This window comes from Pezoporus flaviventris, unplaced genomic scaffold (assembly GCF_033815535.1).
Source record: "Pezoporus flaviventris isolate CSIRO_AGI_PZ_B2104156 unplaced genomic scaffold, CSIRO_AGI_Pfla_v1 ptg000063l, whole genome shotgun sequence".
NCBI lineage: Eukaryota > Metazoa > Chordata > Aves > Psittaciformes > Psittacidae > Pezoporus > Pezoporus flaviventris.
Window position 1 is genome coordinate 1,209,557 of NW_026892611.1, and position 17,503 is coordinate 1,227,059.

General features: G+C 50.4%; 1 protein-coding gene across 30 annotated transcripts in view; it reads left to right on the forward strand.

The window, feature by feature from the left end:
* Positions 1–17,503, forward strand: part of MSI2 (musashi RNA binding protein 2) — a 212,767-nt gene that overhangs the window by 184,807 nt on the left and 10,457 nt on the right. For 5 of the 30 annotated variants that reach the window (XM_061469941.1, XM_061469942.1, XM_061469948.1 and 2 more), the window contains 2 exons: positions 5,064–5,087; positions 6,077–6,184. The exons of 2 other annotated variants lie outside the window; for them this stretch is intronic. In XM_061469941.1, the coding sequence (XP_061325925.1) occupies positions 5,064–5,087; positions 6,077–6,184 (132 nt within the window). Of the gene's footprint in view, positions 1–5,063; positions 5,088–6,076; positions 6,185–7,433; positions 7,461–9,595; positions 9,736–17,503 lie in introns of all 30 variants that reach the window. 23 more of the 30 variants (XR_009746341.1, XM_061469943.1, XM_061469955.1 and 20 more) reach the window with 14 other exon arrangements.

The following is a 17,503-nucleotide window of genomic DNA, read 5'->3' on the forward strand; positions in this document are numbered from 1 at the left end:
GGCGCAGAGCTGCTGTGCTGCCTGGCAGCCCGGGTGCAGTGAATTCACAGGTATTCCTCCCCCTGCAGCCGTCCTCTCATTTATCCTTACCTGGTTTATTAAAAATCAATAGCAAACGTTTGGCTTTGGGCTTTCAAATGAGAAATGCTTTCATCGGCGCGCTCAACTCGGTATTAAACAGAACTGCTTTCAGGAGGCGACTTGGTTCAGCTTCTCTTTCACCCACATCGGCTGCATTCACTTCAAGCTTGTAATTCTCTGCGTTTCACCAGTGACTAAATTAGGGAGAATCCAGATTACATATTGAGTTTGACTGGTGGGAGGCATCGTTGTCATAGGACGCATCACAGAAGTCTGGCAGATGCCTTGAAGCTGCTCTAGGATGGGAGCAGTTTCTGAGTAAATAAACTCCATCAGCTCCCAGCTTTGGCTTTTTGGTTTGCGGTTGTTTGAATAAATAGTTTTCTTAGAATAAACTGTTTGCTTTTGAGAAGTTTCCCAGTTTTCTGCACGGTGAAATAACCTCAAAAGGGTTCTTGCACTTGAAACAACACAGAATGATAATTTGGAGACAAACAAGGCTTTGTCTCACTGATGCATAAAGTAATTACTGCATCATTCTCGTTTTAAAACCCGTGGCCTGAGAGTGGTAACAGCTGAAAAATGGGTCATTTGCTGTGCATAAAGTGGAAGTGCCCGAGTGGAAATGGACTCTATTTGGGGTTTATTGTTTGGTTGGAATTCCAAAGCAGAAGTATTTGTTCATAATAACATCCATCTGCAAACATGCATCCGGCGTGGAGTGCGTTCCAGTGGCTGACGTGGGGAATTCTAGGGAGCCTTGCCACGCGCGGTACATTTTAAGCAGGAGGTGATTGTGCCTTGGCTAGCTGCAGTGAGCTGCTTAATGAGGCTGCCATTATGCGTGATGGGCTGTAGCTGAAGCTCGCTAATTTTCTGACCTGGTGAAATAGATTTTAATAAGCTTGATGTAACACAGCGTATAAAGACAAAGGGAAACACTTAATGGGGCTGTCACAAGCAGGGACTCTGGGTGGGCTTGGAGGTGCTAAAAGTGTTAATAGAATTGATCAAAAGCTCAGGAAAGCAATTCTCATTGCCACGGAGGTCTGCCCTGCGCCTCGCCTCGTCCCTTCTGCTTGCTGTCGTGTGGATGCCGCTATCCCGCTGCTTTAAAGGCAAACCAGGTGGGAAACACGAGACATTCCAAGCAGGGCTTGGAACTGCCTCTGCGTTCGATTCCTACAGCAAGAGCTGTGGGAGAGCTTAGGGAGAGTCTTCAATCGAATCCCAAAGAGTTAATTGCTACTAAACTGTGATAATGAATTGTGAATGATTTGGTAGAATCCCGATCTTTCATCAATTCTCGCTAAACCTTGAGTTCTCTGGGTATATTCTTCTCTAAACATTGAGCGTTTCATCTAAAGCTTCAAATGGGAGCAGGGTTTTTTTCTTTCTCATTCTTGTTTCCTTATAGAAAGTTGGGGGGGAGTCTGAGACAAGGGAGGCCTGAAAGATGAAGGGTTTGAACATAAAGGGATTGTTTTGGGACGGAGCTTTCCCTCTTGCGTGCTCACCATTAAAGGCTACATTCTGTCCGGTAAATTGGACCCACGCCTGCCTGCCTCCCAAAGAAAAGCCACCAGGCTCTTCTGCTTCAGGGGTTTGAGTCTCGGATACTTTTGAAACGAAGCCCAAAGATCCTACAAAGAGGATAACGCTGCCTAATGGAAAGAATAATGCAAGCGAGAGCCCATTTGAAATGACAGCTGTGAGCCTCGCAAAGCTTTTCGGTGCTGATCAAAGCCGCTGGTAACCGTGTTTGAAAAGAGGGGATCCGTTTCCCCCTCTCCTTTTCCCACTCAACCTGCAGATGATTTTATATTCCTTTGCCCCTAGGAGATCCAGTGAACCTCCTAAGTGATGGGTGTTCGGATCAGCACACTGGGGAGCACCAGTGGGGCCAAGTGGTTTGGGGCGGGTACAGCCTCAGAGCTCCATCCTGTGTGCATAGGGCCCCCCACAACCCCCACAGGGAGGATACTGCAAGCACTCCCATGAACACAGAGCTTGTGGGGCACAGTTTTATGGGGCCCTTTCTGTTATTCTCCATGCGTGTCCCATCATTGGGGTTGTTTTCTGAAGTCTGGTGGTGATTGGAGTATCTCAGCTGCTGGTTTTATTCTTGGTTAAAATCCCTCTGCTTATTGCTGGAGTATGAACAGATGCCCTGGTGTGCCCCAAGTGCTTTTGCCATTACAAGCAAAGTCTTTGCATGATGTTTTTTGACCTAAGAGCTAATTTTGTGATCTTTGTGGCTACTTTTTGGTTTGATTCCTATGGTCTGGCTGTTTGTAGAGGACGGGGTCTTGTGTCCTTTGGGGGGTGCAAGACATTTGGGGTCTTCAGGGGCTGAGTAGAGCAGGTCTGAAGGAGTCAGTGATTGCTCATAGGGAAAGCCAGGGCTGCACCCGAGTCCTGGCAGCGTGCCTGGAGTAAGGGGTTTCCAGTTGCTCCTGGTGGCCTCGGAGCCAGCTTCAGGCTGGGGTAAAGGAGAAATCGGTGGTTTGGGAAGGAAGCAGTCCCACTGGAGCAGGATATGGAGCAGGAGGGAGCGTGTCCTTCCCCCGGAGCCCGTGATCCCCTGGAGGTCCCTCCTCGGGCACTGTGGCTCCCACCGGATCTGTTCACAAAGCCTTGGAAAATCCACGAAATCCCAGGCTCCTGGTGGTGTCTCCTGGGTAATGCCAAGTGCAGGACTGAGCAGCCGGCCCACATCCAGCCCTGCTCTGGGCTGCCCCTCAGTCCCACTCCTGCAGGCTCTTGTGCCTTGGGGAGAGCAGTTGCTTGCAGGCAGCCATTGACTAAATCTGTCTCCATAGGGCAAAGCGCTGAAAGCAGCTGTGTCCGTCTTCCCTGGCACAAAGCTGCCTCAGTATTTACAGTGGAACTGTTGATGCAGGGAGCAGCAGAGTTTATCTGTGAAAAATGGAACTCCAAACCCTGGCTCCAGCTCATTGGGAGCAATGCGAGAGCATGGAACCGGTGTGAATCCTCAGGGCTTCCCTGGACAGCGTGCGAGCCCATTGCAATACTTTTAGTGTAAGATATCTTCTAATTGCAATGCCCAAGGTGGGCACTTTTGTCCTGTTGAGCAGCTTTGGTACCTGGCTGTCCCTAGGCAGTTGTAAGCAGCGGATACACAAAGGACAGGGATCATTTCAGCAGGAATTGGAGTGCTTTAAACAGGCACCGAAGGAATTGATCTCTGCTTTTGATTTCTCAGTTGACTTCAGCGAGCCGGGGGCCAGGGGAGGGCACTGTGCAGGCACACAGCCTTGCCCAAGCATCAGTGTGGTCTCGGGGCCAGAAATAGGTTCTGTGGGCAAGCAGGTTCCTTCTGGGGGCTGGCGACCAGCAAAAGGGCTTGCTAATGCTTTCCTCTTCGTTAAAGAGCTGCAGATAGCTCAGCTCTGGGATGAGCACAGGCAGAAGTGGGGTAGAGACAGGAGCTCTAGGAGTACACAGAACAGGTTCGGTGCTAATTGTGCTGTCGCTGTGGTGCCATCCTTTGAAGTCTTTGCTGGCGTGGAAGTTTATAAACAATGGGAGGCAATAATCTAGCGTGACCAAAGTGCTTAAACAGGGCCCTGGGGCTGGTACGAGGGGAATTAGAGAGATTAGTGCTGGAGCTTGAGACCAGAACCTGTGAGCATCCCTGCCTGCCTGCAGACGGCTTTCTCAAGTCCTTGTGCTGCTTTGTGCCTGGTTTGATCCCGTTTGCGACGTGAGGACAGCGTCAGCTGCTGATCTCTGCTGTGAGGTTCAGGAGCAAGCAGTGAGCAGCGTTAGTGCGAAGGAGCTGATCAATGCAGGGCCTGGCAAACGTCGTTCCAGTGGTGGGCATTGCTTACTTACAGGACCTTGGATTGATTTTGGGGTCCTCCAGTGATGGAGCCAGCCTGGGAGTCTGTATTGGTGAGCAGGTCTTGCCAATGATAATCAATCCTGGTTCCATCTCCCGCTGTGGCTCTGCCCTGCTGCCAAGTGCAGCGGTCCCAGGCAGAGCACAAGCAGCCCATCACACTTGAGTTGTTTGGAATGCCATGTCGCGGAGATGCTTTTATCTCAGAACTGGGATAATGGCTTTCTTTGGGGTGGAGGGATTAATTTTTCACACATCTGTCCCCTGGAATGCGCTAACAGAGCCTTTGTTCGGGCTCTTTCTGTTGAGTGCCTTCTCCACCCTTGTTATTTCATCATTCTTTTGCATGGCAAAACTTTTTGTCCTGCATTTCAAAGAGATCCTGAGCGTCCCTGGCACTCGAACAAGAGAAACAAACTTTCCAGCCCCTCTTTTTATGCTGTTTGCGGGGGATGCTGGGTGATTCGAAGGGGATTTGATTGGTTTTGGCAGGGGCGTTTTATTCCATGGAAAATCCGCAGCTCTTCTGATCCCTTAGTGACGGTTTAGGGAGCCCCTGGAGTCTCCAAATGCGATTTGCTGGTGGCCAGCTGGTCCTGGATGTGCCATGGGAACGCTGAGGACGCTGCCCCTGGGACATGGGCAGGAGGAGAGGCTGTGGGGATGGTGCCAGCTCTGCTCCTGCCTTACCCACAGCAGGAGGGCTCGGGGCTTGGCCTGGGCATGGCTCCGCATGGAAACAAAGACCCAGAGCCTCAGCCCTTGTCCTGCAGATGCCTTCCTGCTGTTTGGAGGTTGGTTTGACTCTACCACTGAAGTCTTCTCACTCTAGTGTATCACAGCTCTAGCCCTAAATGTATGTTGGGGGTCCCAGCCAGGGTTGGTGGCTCCATCACCAGCAAGGAGGAGTTTAGCACTTGGGTATTTGGTTATAATAGTCCCCTATCTGGATGCTCTTCCTCCTGCATCCCACTCCACACATCATAAAACCAAACAGATTCCCACTGACGTGAAGGGACGGGATTTGCTCTGTGTTTCATGGGCTCTGCTCACAGGGAACAGCAGCCAGGGGTAGCAGAGCCTACATTTACCTCTACTGTTTTCTTTCCCGCTGCAGCCCTATTACCATATTTAAATGCAAGTATGTCTGGTTTTAATTGCTGTTTTCAGTAGCTTCAAGTCACTGTAGCCTAGTTGTTCTCTGCTCCTTTCCTCCTGGTAGATTGCCAGTAGCTGAGGTGATAGTGCTAGAGGCAGTGGGGCTTGTAGTCTGCTTGTGTCTCTGGGGCTTCTCTCTTCTGTCGCCTCAGTTGTTCCTCTGTGGTCCTGCAGCATCGCAAAGCAGCTGTGATCAAAGCCCCGGAGCCCTCTCAAGAGGCAGGTCCACGGTGGTCACTACCCCCAGGGTTCTCCTGTTGGGAGCAGTCGGAGCTCCCCAGAGACCAGGAACCACCGAGGGTTTGGTTGTGATGCAGCAAGGGGGGTTTGGGGTTCTTGCTGGTCACTGGACCTTACTGCCCTCCTAAAATACCCACGTTTGAAGTCAGAGCCTCCGGCAGACCTTTGGGTATTAATGAAGTAAAGAACCTAAACCTGCACTCTTGCCAGCAGCATTTCATTCCTGTGTCAGGGCTCGGGCCCCTGTAGCAGGGGTGTCTTAGAGCTACTTGATCGGCGGCTGTTTTGCTTTCAAGAGCTTTTCTCTTTCTCTCTTTTCTGTTTTAAATTACATTCCAGTGATTCCTTTTCTGCTTGATCCCAGCAAATCTGTGATCTCGCCATGAGGGCCTCCTCATATTTTCCATTAGTGCTCTGTCTGGAGATCAGCATGTTATTATCACTTGCAAATAAGCAAAGAGGAGAGTTCCCTGTCGTTTTGGGAAGCGGTCTGACCCCAGCCGGTCGAGAGCCCAGGGATGTAAGCGGTGTGCCGCGGCCAGGCACGGCCAACACATTCCTCTCTGCCAAGGGGATTTGGGCCACCTTTGTGCCAGCAGGGACCACTGGCAGTGGGCACGTGGCGATGGCTCCATTGGTGGCATGGAGAGCCAGGATGGCAACCATGCCCCACACTGACTCGCGGTACCCGCTGGCTTCTGTCTTTACCCTTCTCCTTCTCTCCACGGCCAGGTTTTCCGGCAGCGGCCTATGGACCAGTAGCAGCGGCAGCCGTGGCAGCAGCAAGAGGATCAGGTAGGGGGGCCCGTGGAAGAGCAAACCCTCAGAGTGCAGGGTCAGGTAAAAGCTCTGTCGGTATTCTGTGTGGCTGCAGCTCTCCATCATTTCTCTGATTTCTTCCTCACACTTATCCCGGGGACCTGAAAACAAATGATCAGAAACTAAAAATCATAGAAAAGCACTAAATCAAATCGACCCCAATCCAACCCCAAACTACAAGCAGAGGCCATGGAGCACCTTGCAGGAGATTGGCGTAAGAACTGCCAAACCCAGGGTAGATATTCTGATTTGTTTCTTTCTTTATTCCTTTATTACGTTGGTTTCTTGGTTTCTTTCGTTTAAATTCGAGGTTATAAAAGACCCCCCCCACCCCCCCCAAAAAAAAAAGAGATTAATTTGTGGGTTTGAAGAAAAGCTTTGGCTCCTCATGGAAAGCTGGTGCTGGGTTGAGGTGGTGGTGGCAGTGGCACTGGGTGCTCCGGCCGTGCCCAGAGCCTCTCTTGCCTCCTCCACCATGGCCAATGTGAGGGGTCCATGTCCCCCTGGGGACAGTGCCTTGTCCTGGCACGGAGCGATCACAGCAGCTGGCATTGGCCACCCGTGTGTTCAAAGCCTGCCTGCCTTCACGAGGAGCATCAAAGCTTTCCTTCCTGCCCTTCTGAAAACCTTTATTTTTTTCCCTTTAAGGGAAATAAATAAATGGTTGCCAATTTACGACCTTAGGTTTGAAATTCAGCTCAACAAGAGAATTCTAGCGCTTTGCTCAGGTGATGAAGTGTTCAGTGCAGCCATCAGTGAGCTGCCGGCCTCAGCTCAGCCGTGCCCGGCTCGTGGCTCTGGCAGGGGCTCTGCAGCTCACTCATGGCACAGCCCTGCAGCGGGGGCTCCTCGGAGGCTTTTCCGGCATTCCCGGTGGATAAACCCGGCTCTTCCCGAAAAGACCCGACCGACCCGCTGCAGGAGGGGTTGCGAGGAGGGCGCAGGTGTGTCTCGAGTGCGAGCCTGATGCCGTGGAGGCCAAAGAAAGACACCAGGAGAACTCCGTTCCATGCAAACTGGCACTGCTTGCAGGCTACAAAGGATTATCTGTACCAGTTTCATCTTGTGGCATGTAGAGAGCGCCTAAGGGGTGACTTGCCAGACTGGTTGTGGGCATTCCCCATCTCCCGGCTTCTCCTTCTGCCCCTTCGTGGAGGGGAGCAGAAACCAAACGCAAAGAAAACAAAGCCAAAACGAGATTGATTTTCCCTGCGATTTCAGGAAAACAGACTTCATCGTTTCTGCCTCTTCCCCATGTTTTGCCCTTCAGGTTTTGTTTTACGTGCAAACAGAGCTGGTGAGTTGCCCCTTAGCGAGGCACAGAGGGTTTGGCTGGATTAACGTTGCTTCCCTGATGGTTATTCCTTTTCTTTTTAATCGGAGTGCTTTTGGTGCCCATTACAACTGAACTGAGCATTGATCAATTCTGTGCCTGAAAATCATTTGTCTTTGAGTGTCTTTTGGTTTTCCTTCTGTTGGGTTTCCTGGTTTTGGTTTGGTTTCTCTTCGGTTTTTGTTCTTTTTTTCATTTGAACTTGCGATACGAAACTAAACCTAACCCTAAATTAACAGCACCCTTTCTGGCAAGTTTAAAGAGCAGTATGGTGTTTGGAAGCGTCCTTTCAAGCCTCAAAATTGCCTGTGTGCACTAAACTGGCAAAACTGAATCAAAATGAGCCCCCATCCCGTCCCCAGCCCTGAGATCTCAAGGAGGAAGATGGGTTTGTCCCTGGCCCGGTTCACATTGGCAGCGGAACGTGCCCTGGGAGCAGTGATGTGTCACATAGAGTCATCTCCATCCAAAGCCTGTTTCTGGAAGGGACATCCTGGGTTCGCCACTTCCATCCAGCAATGGTAGTGAATTGTATTCAGGAGCAGTCGAGAGCAATCGATCTTGTGCTGCAGTGTATGGGCCCGATTCATTACAAGAAAAATGGTTGGGGTTTGGGTTTTTTCCTTCTTTTTCTTGGGTTTCTTTTTCCTTTGCAAATTTGCACAGCCCTCCTTCACGTGTGCCTGATCCGAAAGCACAGCTGGCCCATACTGGCTCCTTTCTGCCAGGACATGGAAGAGAGCTGGAAAACATCCAGGCAAGAACATCCCACCACCCCTCTGCTCACTGGGCAGTGCTTTGCTGAGAGGTCCCCATTGCTGCTGCCCCCTCTTTGCAGCACTCCAGCCCCATCAGTTCACTCCAAATTGACCTCCTCTGCTCTCTGGCCCCATCCTGCTGGCTCTTCCCCACCTTCTCGGTGTCACTGCCAGCACGGTGGGCACTGACCACCTTAGTTTCTCCCTGGGGTGTTATTCCTCCTCTTAGGAAGCCATCCAGCGAAAGGAGCCCACCCAGGGGCAGTTACCTCCATGGGGGCATCTTCCCTGCCCTCACCCCTTCTTTTCCTAGTGCAGCATGTGAGGATGCAGTCACCAGCTTACCGTGCTAGATGAGCAAGTTCTTTGATCTATCACAGCAGCTCCCTGCTGCAGCCAGCAGAAAGGGACATTTCCCCTTACTCGTGCTCAGTGCCACTCATAAATTCAGGTGTAGCCAAGCTGCTCACGTGCTGGCAGGGTGAACGCAGCGATGCTTCTTGTAAATCATACCCTCAGTCGACATCCCAGTGACAGGGTGAGAGCTGAGGTCCCTGGAGCACACAGAGGGCTCTGGCCACATCCATTCCCGCCGGGTGGGATTGTGCTGCCGAATCCCTCGGCTCCTTGTGACAACCTCATCCATTCTTGTATTTTTTTTTAATGAATTGGGACCTGAGCCATGGAACATGAGCAAAGTTGAAAGCCCAAATGTGCAAACTCCTCCTAAACAACTTCACTATCAGTGTCACGTTTCGTTTGCATTCACCTGACATGGTTTACGTGTAAAACATTCTTGTCTTGTAAAGAAATGCAGTCATGGGGGGGGCACACGCATTTTTGACATGCATTTGACATGCATTTGACATGGGAGGGGTTCATCTGGCAGGAGAGCGAGACAAGGAAAATTTGCCAGGAGAGGGGTTTCCTTCCTCCCTCTGCGGTTCATTGACAAGTCTGAGATTTTTCCAGTTCCCAACCTGTTGCCACCAGCTATTCCTCCCTGGGGACTGGAGACAAAACCCATAAGGCCATCCATAATCCAGCCCAATTCCCACTGCTTGGCACCAGGAGGAGCAGCAGCACAGGCTCCCATGGGCACACTTTGCCCGCTGAGAGGGCTGGTGGCACACAGAGGTGGGACGAGGCGGTGCCACGGCACCAGGAGCTGCTCCCCCCTACCCCAACCCCTGGCACATCTGGATTTTGGGTGCCAGTCCCCGGCTTGCCAGCGCTGCCTTTGAGCCCTGCGCCCTGACAACCCCTTACTGTACTTTATACTTGCCAGCTATAACAAATCTCGTAACGTGAGCTACTGACCTTGATGGTGAGTGTGAGCAGTTATGTTTTGTTGTTTTCTCTCTTGCTTGGTTGGGGCTGCTGTGAGAGAGGGTGTCTCTGAGGCATACTTTCCGGCCTCTCTTACACTCGGACGTGCACACCTCCTCTCAAACACTCTTCTGAGCGCTCTCAGCGGGAAGGTTTGTCCACACCTATTAATCCTCTCTCAGTGTCCAGCTTCTTGTTAGTAGCAGCTGGTTGCATGTTTTTTGCTTGTTCGGACGAAACGGTTCCAGAAACGACTCATACCAACTCTTGAGAAATGTCTCTATTTTTTTGTACACTTTCTTTCTTTTGATGTTTTTATTAATTTCCCTTACTTAAAAAACAAAAACACTTGTCGTCCCGTAAAACATTTCACATCTCCCCTTGCCTGTTCTTAGAGTGTATGTATCTGTGGGACTGAACTAAATGCATGCACTGTAGTAGTCGTACTGGTAGCAGTAGATGTAGTTGTAGAACATGCATTGTTGAGTTGATATTATAGGTATCATCAACGTGAACTAGCGTGGCAGATAAAAGCATAGCCTTGGTTTGATTGAAAGCGTAGGACTATCAATACAGCAGAGAGCTGCTGATGGCTTGGATCCATAGTGCCCTATTTGTTAAATCCCATTATCTGGAAGTTTAAATTGAAGCTGGCTGTAGGTAACCTACACCCTCTGCACAAGAACCCGCACATGCTCTTACGTTGATAGGAAAATTGCCTCTTTTTTTTCAAATTAACCCCCCTAGGAATTAAAACACTGACTATAACGATATTCTCTTCTTTTTATTTTGTATTAAAAAAGAACCTGAGATATTTTTTAAGTCATTTTACAATCATGGTCTCTTCATCAGCCTCTTACTCGTCCATATTAGCCCATAGAATCATTCGTTGGCAGTCGTAGACCGGATGTGCCCAACGCAGATCACTCCATTTGGGTATCTAAGCGATAGTGTGTGTGTGAAGCAGCTTCCCACAGACTGTCCTGAGACATGAAGCCATTGGGTTTAGGTCATAAACCTCCAATGTTGTTATGCAGCCAAGACTCTGAGCGAGTGATGGGTCGTACTCATTGCCATGTCACCCAGCTTGAGGGGTGTTTTGAAATGAAGAGTTAGCATTTCATGAATAGCAGCTTGAGGAGGTCGAGGCAAGTCCATCGTCTCTGCCATCGAGCCAGCACGCGTCTTTGCTTCCTGTGCCCCGGTTTCTGTGCTAAACTTCTTGCACAGACGAAGCTGCAGCCTGTAAATTTAGCAGCTGGTAATTGAGATCCTGCATTAGGCTTTGGATTATTTGTTTGGTTTGTTGCTTGACAGAAAGCATCCTGCTGGGAGTAGAAAAGATACTGTCTGGCATGGTCACACCTTCCCTCCTCCCCGCAATCCAGATGTGCTGAGCTGGAGCGTCTTCCCGCTCCGCTGGGGGTATCAAGGCAGGCTTTAGTGCACGTATTCCAGCAAGCGCTTGCAGAGGAGATAAAATATCCAGAATGGGCTTTCAAAATGTAATTAAGGATTTGTATCCGCTCCTTACCTCTAATAGAACATAAAGTAAATCAAGCAAACAACTGCGGATGGGGCTGACGCGATGCAAGCCTGCGCGAGGCAATCTGAGCCTCCCCTATTGCTTTCCTTAGTGCTACCAGGGAGCTGAGACACTTGTGCATCGGGGGGGGAATAATTTCACCCTTAGATCTCAATCTGCCAAGGAGACGGGGGACCCACTGTTTAATGCACCAGGCATATGATGAAGTGAGGAGTGTATCTGAAAGTCAGCAGAGCGACAAATTGCATGGGGCTTAGGAAGCCTTGTCTTACACTTAAAGAAGGGGCTCTAAAAATCTAATCTTGTCATTAGGCACCCATAGTGTTGGCAAATTACGGCCATAAAAAGTGGGACAACGGTTGGTCTGCGTGTGCGGAGGGAGAGGAGCCAGCACCAGCTCAGAAATGTCCTAAGGAGCGTTTCAAAGAGCCGGCGGTGAACCAATTTGGGATTTATACGGCCCGTTGATAGGGCTCCCTTGTGGCACAGCGGCTCTGATGGAGCTGCTCTCCCTCTTTTATTGTCCTATATAAAAGTACATAAAGTTTAAGGCGAGCTGTGTAATCTCAAAAGCCAGAACCTAACAAGTGGACCACTTGGGAGCAGCAAGCGGGCTGGAATTTCTCACTCCACTGGAACCGCCGGTAATTGTGTGACAGAGCCTGGCAGCTGATGCATCGGGAAATTAATGGCTGCATCACATGTTATCCTTTGCTTATCTTCATAGCAGAGGCTCTGGGGAGCATTGCAGGGGGCCCGGAGAGATGGGGGGACCCCATGCCATGGTGGGCTTTGGTGAGGGATGGACACAGAGGCAGTGTTGTGTGTTAAAGAGAAATCACAGCAATGTGAATACACCGTGCATCTCTGCTTAGTGTGGCGTGGCTCTAGAGGAGGCCACGCTGCATTTCTTTGGTTGGTTTTGGCCTCATTCTGGGCAATATCCTCTTTTCTGTAGGCATTATAGTTACTTTTCTGGCTATTACCCAAATAAAGAAAGGGAGTCATTTTGGTTTGGGTACAGCAGCGTTATGCTGTTCCAAGGTGGGGATCGCACATCCTACAGTGCCAAGGAGAAGATTCAGTGCATCTAAAACAACTGGGCCCTGCTGCTGTTAGGCCTTAACCACAGCAGCAGTTGGTTCACAGGGCTCCTGGCTGAAGTCTAATGTGGTTAAAATGCATCAGCTTTAATCGATAATTTTGTAATAGAAAACCTTGTGCACTTGCTAAATCATCTCCAGGGCAATTAGTGACCCCCTCTGAAGTGCAAGGCTTAAGTACAGTGGAAGTTAATCTTGAACAAATTTAGCAGCTGACTTTTAATAGTCTTTTCAATCAGGAGAATTATTTTCAATGGGAAACCACTCCTCATCTGAGCTCATCCCTGTGTCCCTGCTGCTGCTCTTGGCACACGGGAAGTGGTAATGGTGTGGATGCTGCCTTGTGCAGGCTTGTTGCCCATGCAGGGACTGGGTTGCTGGTGCTCTGGACCACGCCAACCACTGGGCAGTTGTGCTCCAGCCCTGCAAAGCCCTGCAGCGGGCAGTTATCAGTGTTCCATCCCCTTTCACCCAGTGGAAGTGGAGGGTTGAAGCTCTTGGCTGCTGTAATCAGACTTTGTTCCATGGGAGATGCAGACGAGTCATTGTAAAGTTTGAAACGGGGACCTTCAGCATGAGCTCTGCTGTGCAATGAGATACTTGGGTCCGTGAGCATATCTCATACATTTTAATCACCAAACATGTAAAGTATTGACTGAGCTGAGGGGTAACTTGACTGGCAGCACTCGCAGGCTGCTCCCCGTTAGTGCAACAACTACTAAATGGGACGTGGCACACGTTTTACTGATGTACTATTGTATTTTCATGCTGATTCTTTCCCCAGGTGCTTTAAAAGTTAATACATAATTACAGTGATTTTTTTATCCCCCTCTCCTTTCTGAAATAGAAAACAGAGAAAGAAGCAGTGGAGTTTTGCCTTGAAGCAGATGTTAGCGTGCATCTGGCACTGAGCTTGAGCGCGGTGGATTAGTGGTTGCCAGAGAATGCAGAATTGGTCTGCAGGTATAGAAACTTGAGCTATTTGCAAACAATAAACTCACACAGCGGGGTCTTTTTAAGGGTGTTTTCTGACAGTGAAGAGCCCAGCACTTTGTGCCGTGGGGAGTCTCAGGTGTCTGTGGCCAAATCCTCCCTTGCCAGAAGCTGGGGTGTTAGGTGCTGACAGCAGAGCCGGTGCCACCAGCTCTCCCCAGGCACCATGTGGTGGGCAGCAGCTTCTCTTGGTGTTTTCTCATCAGTGAGCTCAGGTTTTCCTCTTGGGGGGAGGTGTTACCACCCGCTCATGCCACTGAGGACCCCTGGCTCCACCTTGCTCCAACCGTGGCTGTTGATGTCTGTCTGGCCAAGCAGGGATGCTCGAAGTGCCAGCTCCTCTCTCTGTGCCGGTGCCTGGTGCAGACTCTCCCGCAGATCATTGCACAGAAAGCACTGGGGGTTGTGGGCAGAATTTCTCTTCTGCTCCCAGGATAACCCCTCTGTGCCCCCTTCCATCCATCCATCCATCCCACCGGGGGTCCATCAGCAGTGGGAAGGTGCCCCCTGGGCAGTGCCCTCCTGCTACAGCAACTTAACATATGCAGCAAAGCAAAGAGCAGCTTTTGTTTTAATTTCCCCCCTCTATTGTCTGTTATTGTACAAAAGGCTTCAATTTAAAATTAACAGGAGTGATAGCCAGTTAATGCGGTACAGTGGGAGGCCAGAGTTTCTGTTGCTATGGCAATGGAGTTCGGCTCATTTGTTTTGTAGATGAGTAATTACTACGCAATTAGAGTAGGCTAAAAATAAAGGGGCCTTTTGTTCCCTGTTACTCATTAATATTAATAAAAGACCTGTCCGGGCTGTGGTAAACAATTAATGCGGATGTGGTTGCCCGTGGTAAAAGTAGCAGCAGCTTTCGTGCTCCTCAGTGCGAGGTGAAAGCGCCGGCGTCGCCTGGCTCGGCTCTTCCTTCATTTTAAAGACAAGAATTATTAGAGCGAGGTCTGCTTTAGCACAGCATCAACAGCTTGAGCCTTGTTTGCCACTTGGATGGATGGTAATAAGTGTTAGAGCTTAACGTGCAGGCGCAGGCAGCAGGTACCGTGCCGGGGTCAGGTCCTGCGGAACAGGGAGCATCCGAGTTGAGAGCCAGAGAAGCACAATGGCAGCAGTTCCCTGGTGCAGGCTTCTCTCCATTCATCCCCCCTTGCCTGGTGTTGCCCAAGGAAAAGCTCAGGGCAGTGCTGGTGCTGGTGCCTTCTCCAGTGAGCAGCGCTGGCTGCAGATGCTCCAATGCAGCGCATTAACAACCGTCGAGCACCAAAGAAGAGTGAAAGGAAACCGTCGCAAGCACTTGGTGTGAAGTATGTAAACATTAAAGCATGCCAGATTTTAAATTAACTGTAAAACCAGTTAAATTGACAGAGAAACCTGTTAGGAAGATGACTAATGGGATGGTTTAGTTACATCCCTGTTTTATTTGCTTGTCGCAAGGCAACTGATGAGCATCTCTTGCTGGCAGGGAGGGCAGCAGAGCTGGGCCATGCCTGTCTGGTGGGTGCAAGGAGCTGTGGGGTAGGCACCTCATGGCCCCGGGGTGCTGGGCACCCCTAGAAGTGGCCGTAAGTAAGGTGGAGCCTCTCCAACAGGCAGCAGAGGCACTGAGTGCCCCTGACCCAAACCCCTCGAGTGCCGTGCTGGGGCGGGGGGGTTGCAGCCAAATGGGAGCTGCATCCCTCCCAAACTGTTTAACTAATGGAGGGAAGCGTAGTACAGCCTTTGTAAGGTCGACATTTGTTTGTTGTTAAGGATCTAATTAGAAACATGAGAGGGAGCTGAATGGCTGCTTGCTCGGCTAATTAGCGACATGCACGAAGACCACTTTGAACTTCAAGGACACAAAGCTATTAGCGCTTACATCAAAAATGGATTAAACTTCTGTGCTTTTATAATGATTAAAGATGAGCCGCTCGAGAGGAAATCCTTTTGTAAGGCTGTGACAAGAGCTGGCTCCCTGATTGCAGCCCCTGCAAGCGCAGCTTTGTGTGGCCCGGCGCGAGGGTGACACGGCTAACTTGCAGCATGGAAAAGGTGATTAGGCAATAAATACTGATTGCTTGCAGAAGATTGCAGCCAAGCTGGGAGTGCATTTATTTGTGCTGCTACGTAACTGCAGGGCTTAGAAGAGATGAATGTGATGAATTTTGTGGCTTTTCCTCTGCAAATTGGTGCAAATCGACAGCTTCCAGGTGTTGCTGATGCTTTGGATGCGTTAATCACAGTATTTCATAGAGCCATAGAATCCCAGACTGGTTGGGGTTGGAAGGGACCTTAAAGCTCCTCCAGCTCCAACCCCTGCCACGGGCAGGGACACCTTCCACTGGAGCAGCTTGCTCCAAGCCCGTGTCCAACCTGGCCTTGAGCACTGCCAGGGATGAGGCAGCCACAGCTTCTCTGGGCACCCTGTGCCAGTGCCTCAGCACCCTCACAGGGAAGGGCTTGTGCCTAATATCTAACCTAAATCTCCCCTTTTTCCTTTTGAAGCTGTATTTAGCAGAAGCAGGTGCTGCTCACGTGTCTGCAGCATGCACAAGAGGGACAGTGGTTGCATTTCCAGCTTGCCAAAGCTCGTGGGACCCCCCCGCTCTTGCTCTCTGCTCGCCTAAGGTAGTTTAGCAGTTAATATTGTGTCCCTGCCGCCTGCACGGGGGCCGTGTCAGGAACAGTTGCCACAAGATCCCATCTTCCATTATCACAGTGACGTGTCCAGCTCGGTTCCCAACAGCTCGGGCTGCTGCGGGTCCGAGGGGTGCGAATGGCTGTGAGCATCCCTGCTCAGGGGCTGTGCAGCGCTCCCTGCCCGAGCCCTGCTCACTTCCAGCAGTAATTGCTGAGCTGGGAACCTGTTCACCACCCACTGCTTTCTGTCGTTAGCCCTGCGATGTTTTGATGTGTGAAGCTGTTTCCGAAGGGGCTGCAGAGGCAGAACAACCTTTTAAAGTGTGACTGCAGATGGAAAATAACGCACAAATAGTACCTTGTTACGGCAGATAGCTGCTCTCGGTGTCTCTTGGCTTCAGCACCACTTATTTTACTGATGAGCCCAACACTTGCTGTATTTTTCTCCCTGCAGGGCCAGTATAGCTGCAGGGGAGGGACAACTGCTGCTGCTAACCCGGGGCTGCCTGCCTGCTCCCCATTGCAGAGCCGTGTCGGGGTGACAGAGGAGGCACAAAGCTCGTGGTTTGATTTTCCAGAGTCAGGACTGAACTGGCTGTCAGAGGCAAGACATCTCCAGATCTTCGTAGTTGCAGAGGAGCTCTGTCTGCCACAGGCTTCTTAGAGAGAGGTGTTTGCTTTTCAAGGCTGCTTGGGAAGAGCAGAGCAGGGAGGTCCCCATGAGAGATGTGCTAAATGGCACCTCTAATTGTAGCACAGGGTTTATTTGGTTTTCTGGTTCAGTTAGTTGGGAGCTGTTTGTACGTTGCTCCTGCCCAGAATATCCGTGTGTGTGCAGCTCATTATCGCTGAGACATTTCTGAGTTGGAGCATTGATGTGAACTGGAGGTTGTGCCGTGTGCTGCCTCAGACATAAAGCAATACTGGGTGTAAAAGCACAGGTACAAGAAAGCGATGCTTCAGCCTGACTGCAAACGAACGTGTTTGTGCCTCTTGCTGGAGCTATATGCAGGGATGGGTATAGAAAAAGAGCCCAAATGTGAGCATGTAGTTCTCAGTGGTGTGCTTGTGCGCTCCTGTGGCCTCGACAGGCAGTGGAGGACCAGGAGCACTGCTGTCCTATTGCAGACTGGCATCAATTTGTACATCCAATCTTGGGTATATCACATCTTGCTTGTTAGCATCTCTGAAAAGCAAGGGACAAGCTCCCATTAACTTCAGCCATGAATGCACAAAGAATTAGTGTTGGCCAGGCTATGTGTAACCCGGGTGCAGTGCTAGCTAATGGCATTCATAAGGCTCTGAGCACTAATGATGTTTGCATGTGGTGGTGAAGTTTTCCTGTGGCTTGTTATAAAGTGTCAGCATCCCACTGTGGTCGCTGGTGTGTTGGTCACGCACACTGCAGTGTGGTGTTAGTGCTTATGCTGCACGGGATCCCCAAGGAAGGATGTGAGCTTCCCTGCTCCAGTCTCTGTGGGTTTACTGTAATGTCCTCTGCTGTTTGTGTGTGGGTCATTGCAAAGGCAAGGCAGCAAGCTTGAATGCTTGGGAATGGGGTATTCCTTCTGCGAAAATCACCTGTTAAAATCCAAATGGCTCCAATTAAATGTCTCCAGACTGTGATGCAGTCTCCTGTCCTAGCTTGGCTGC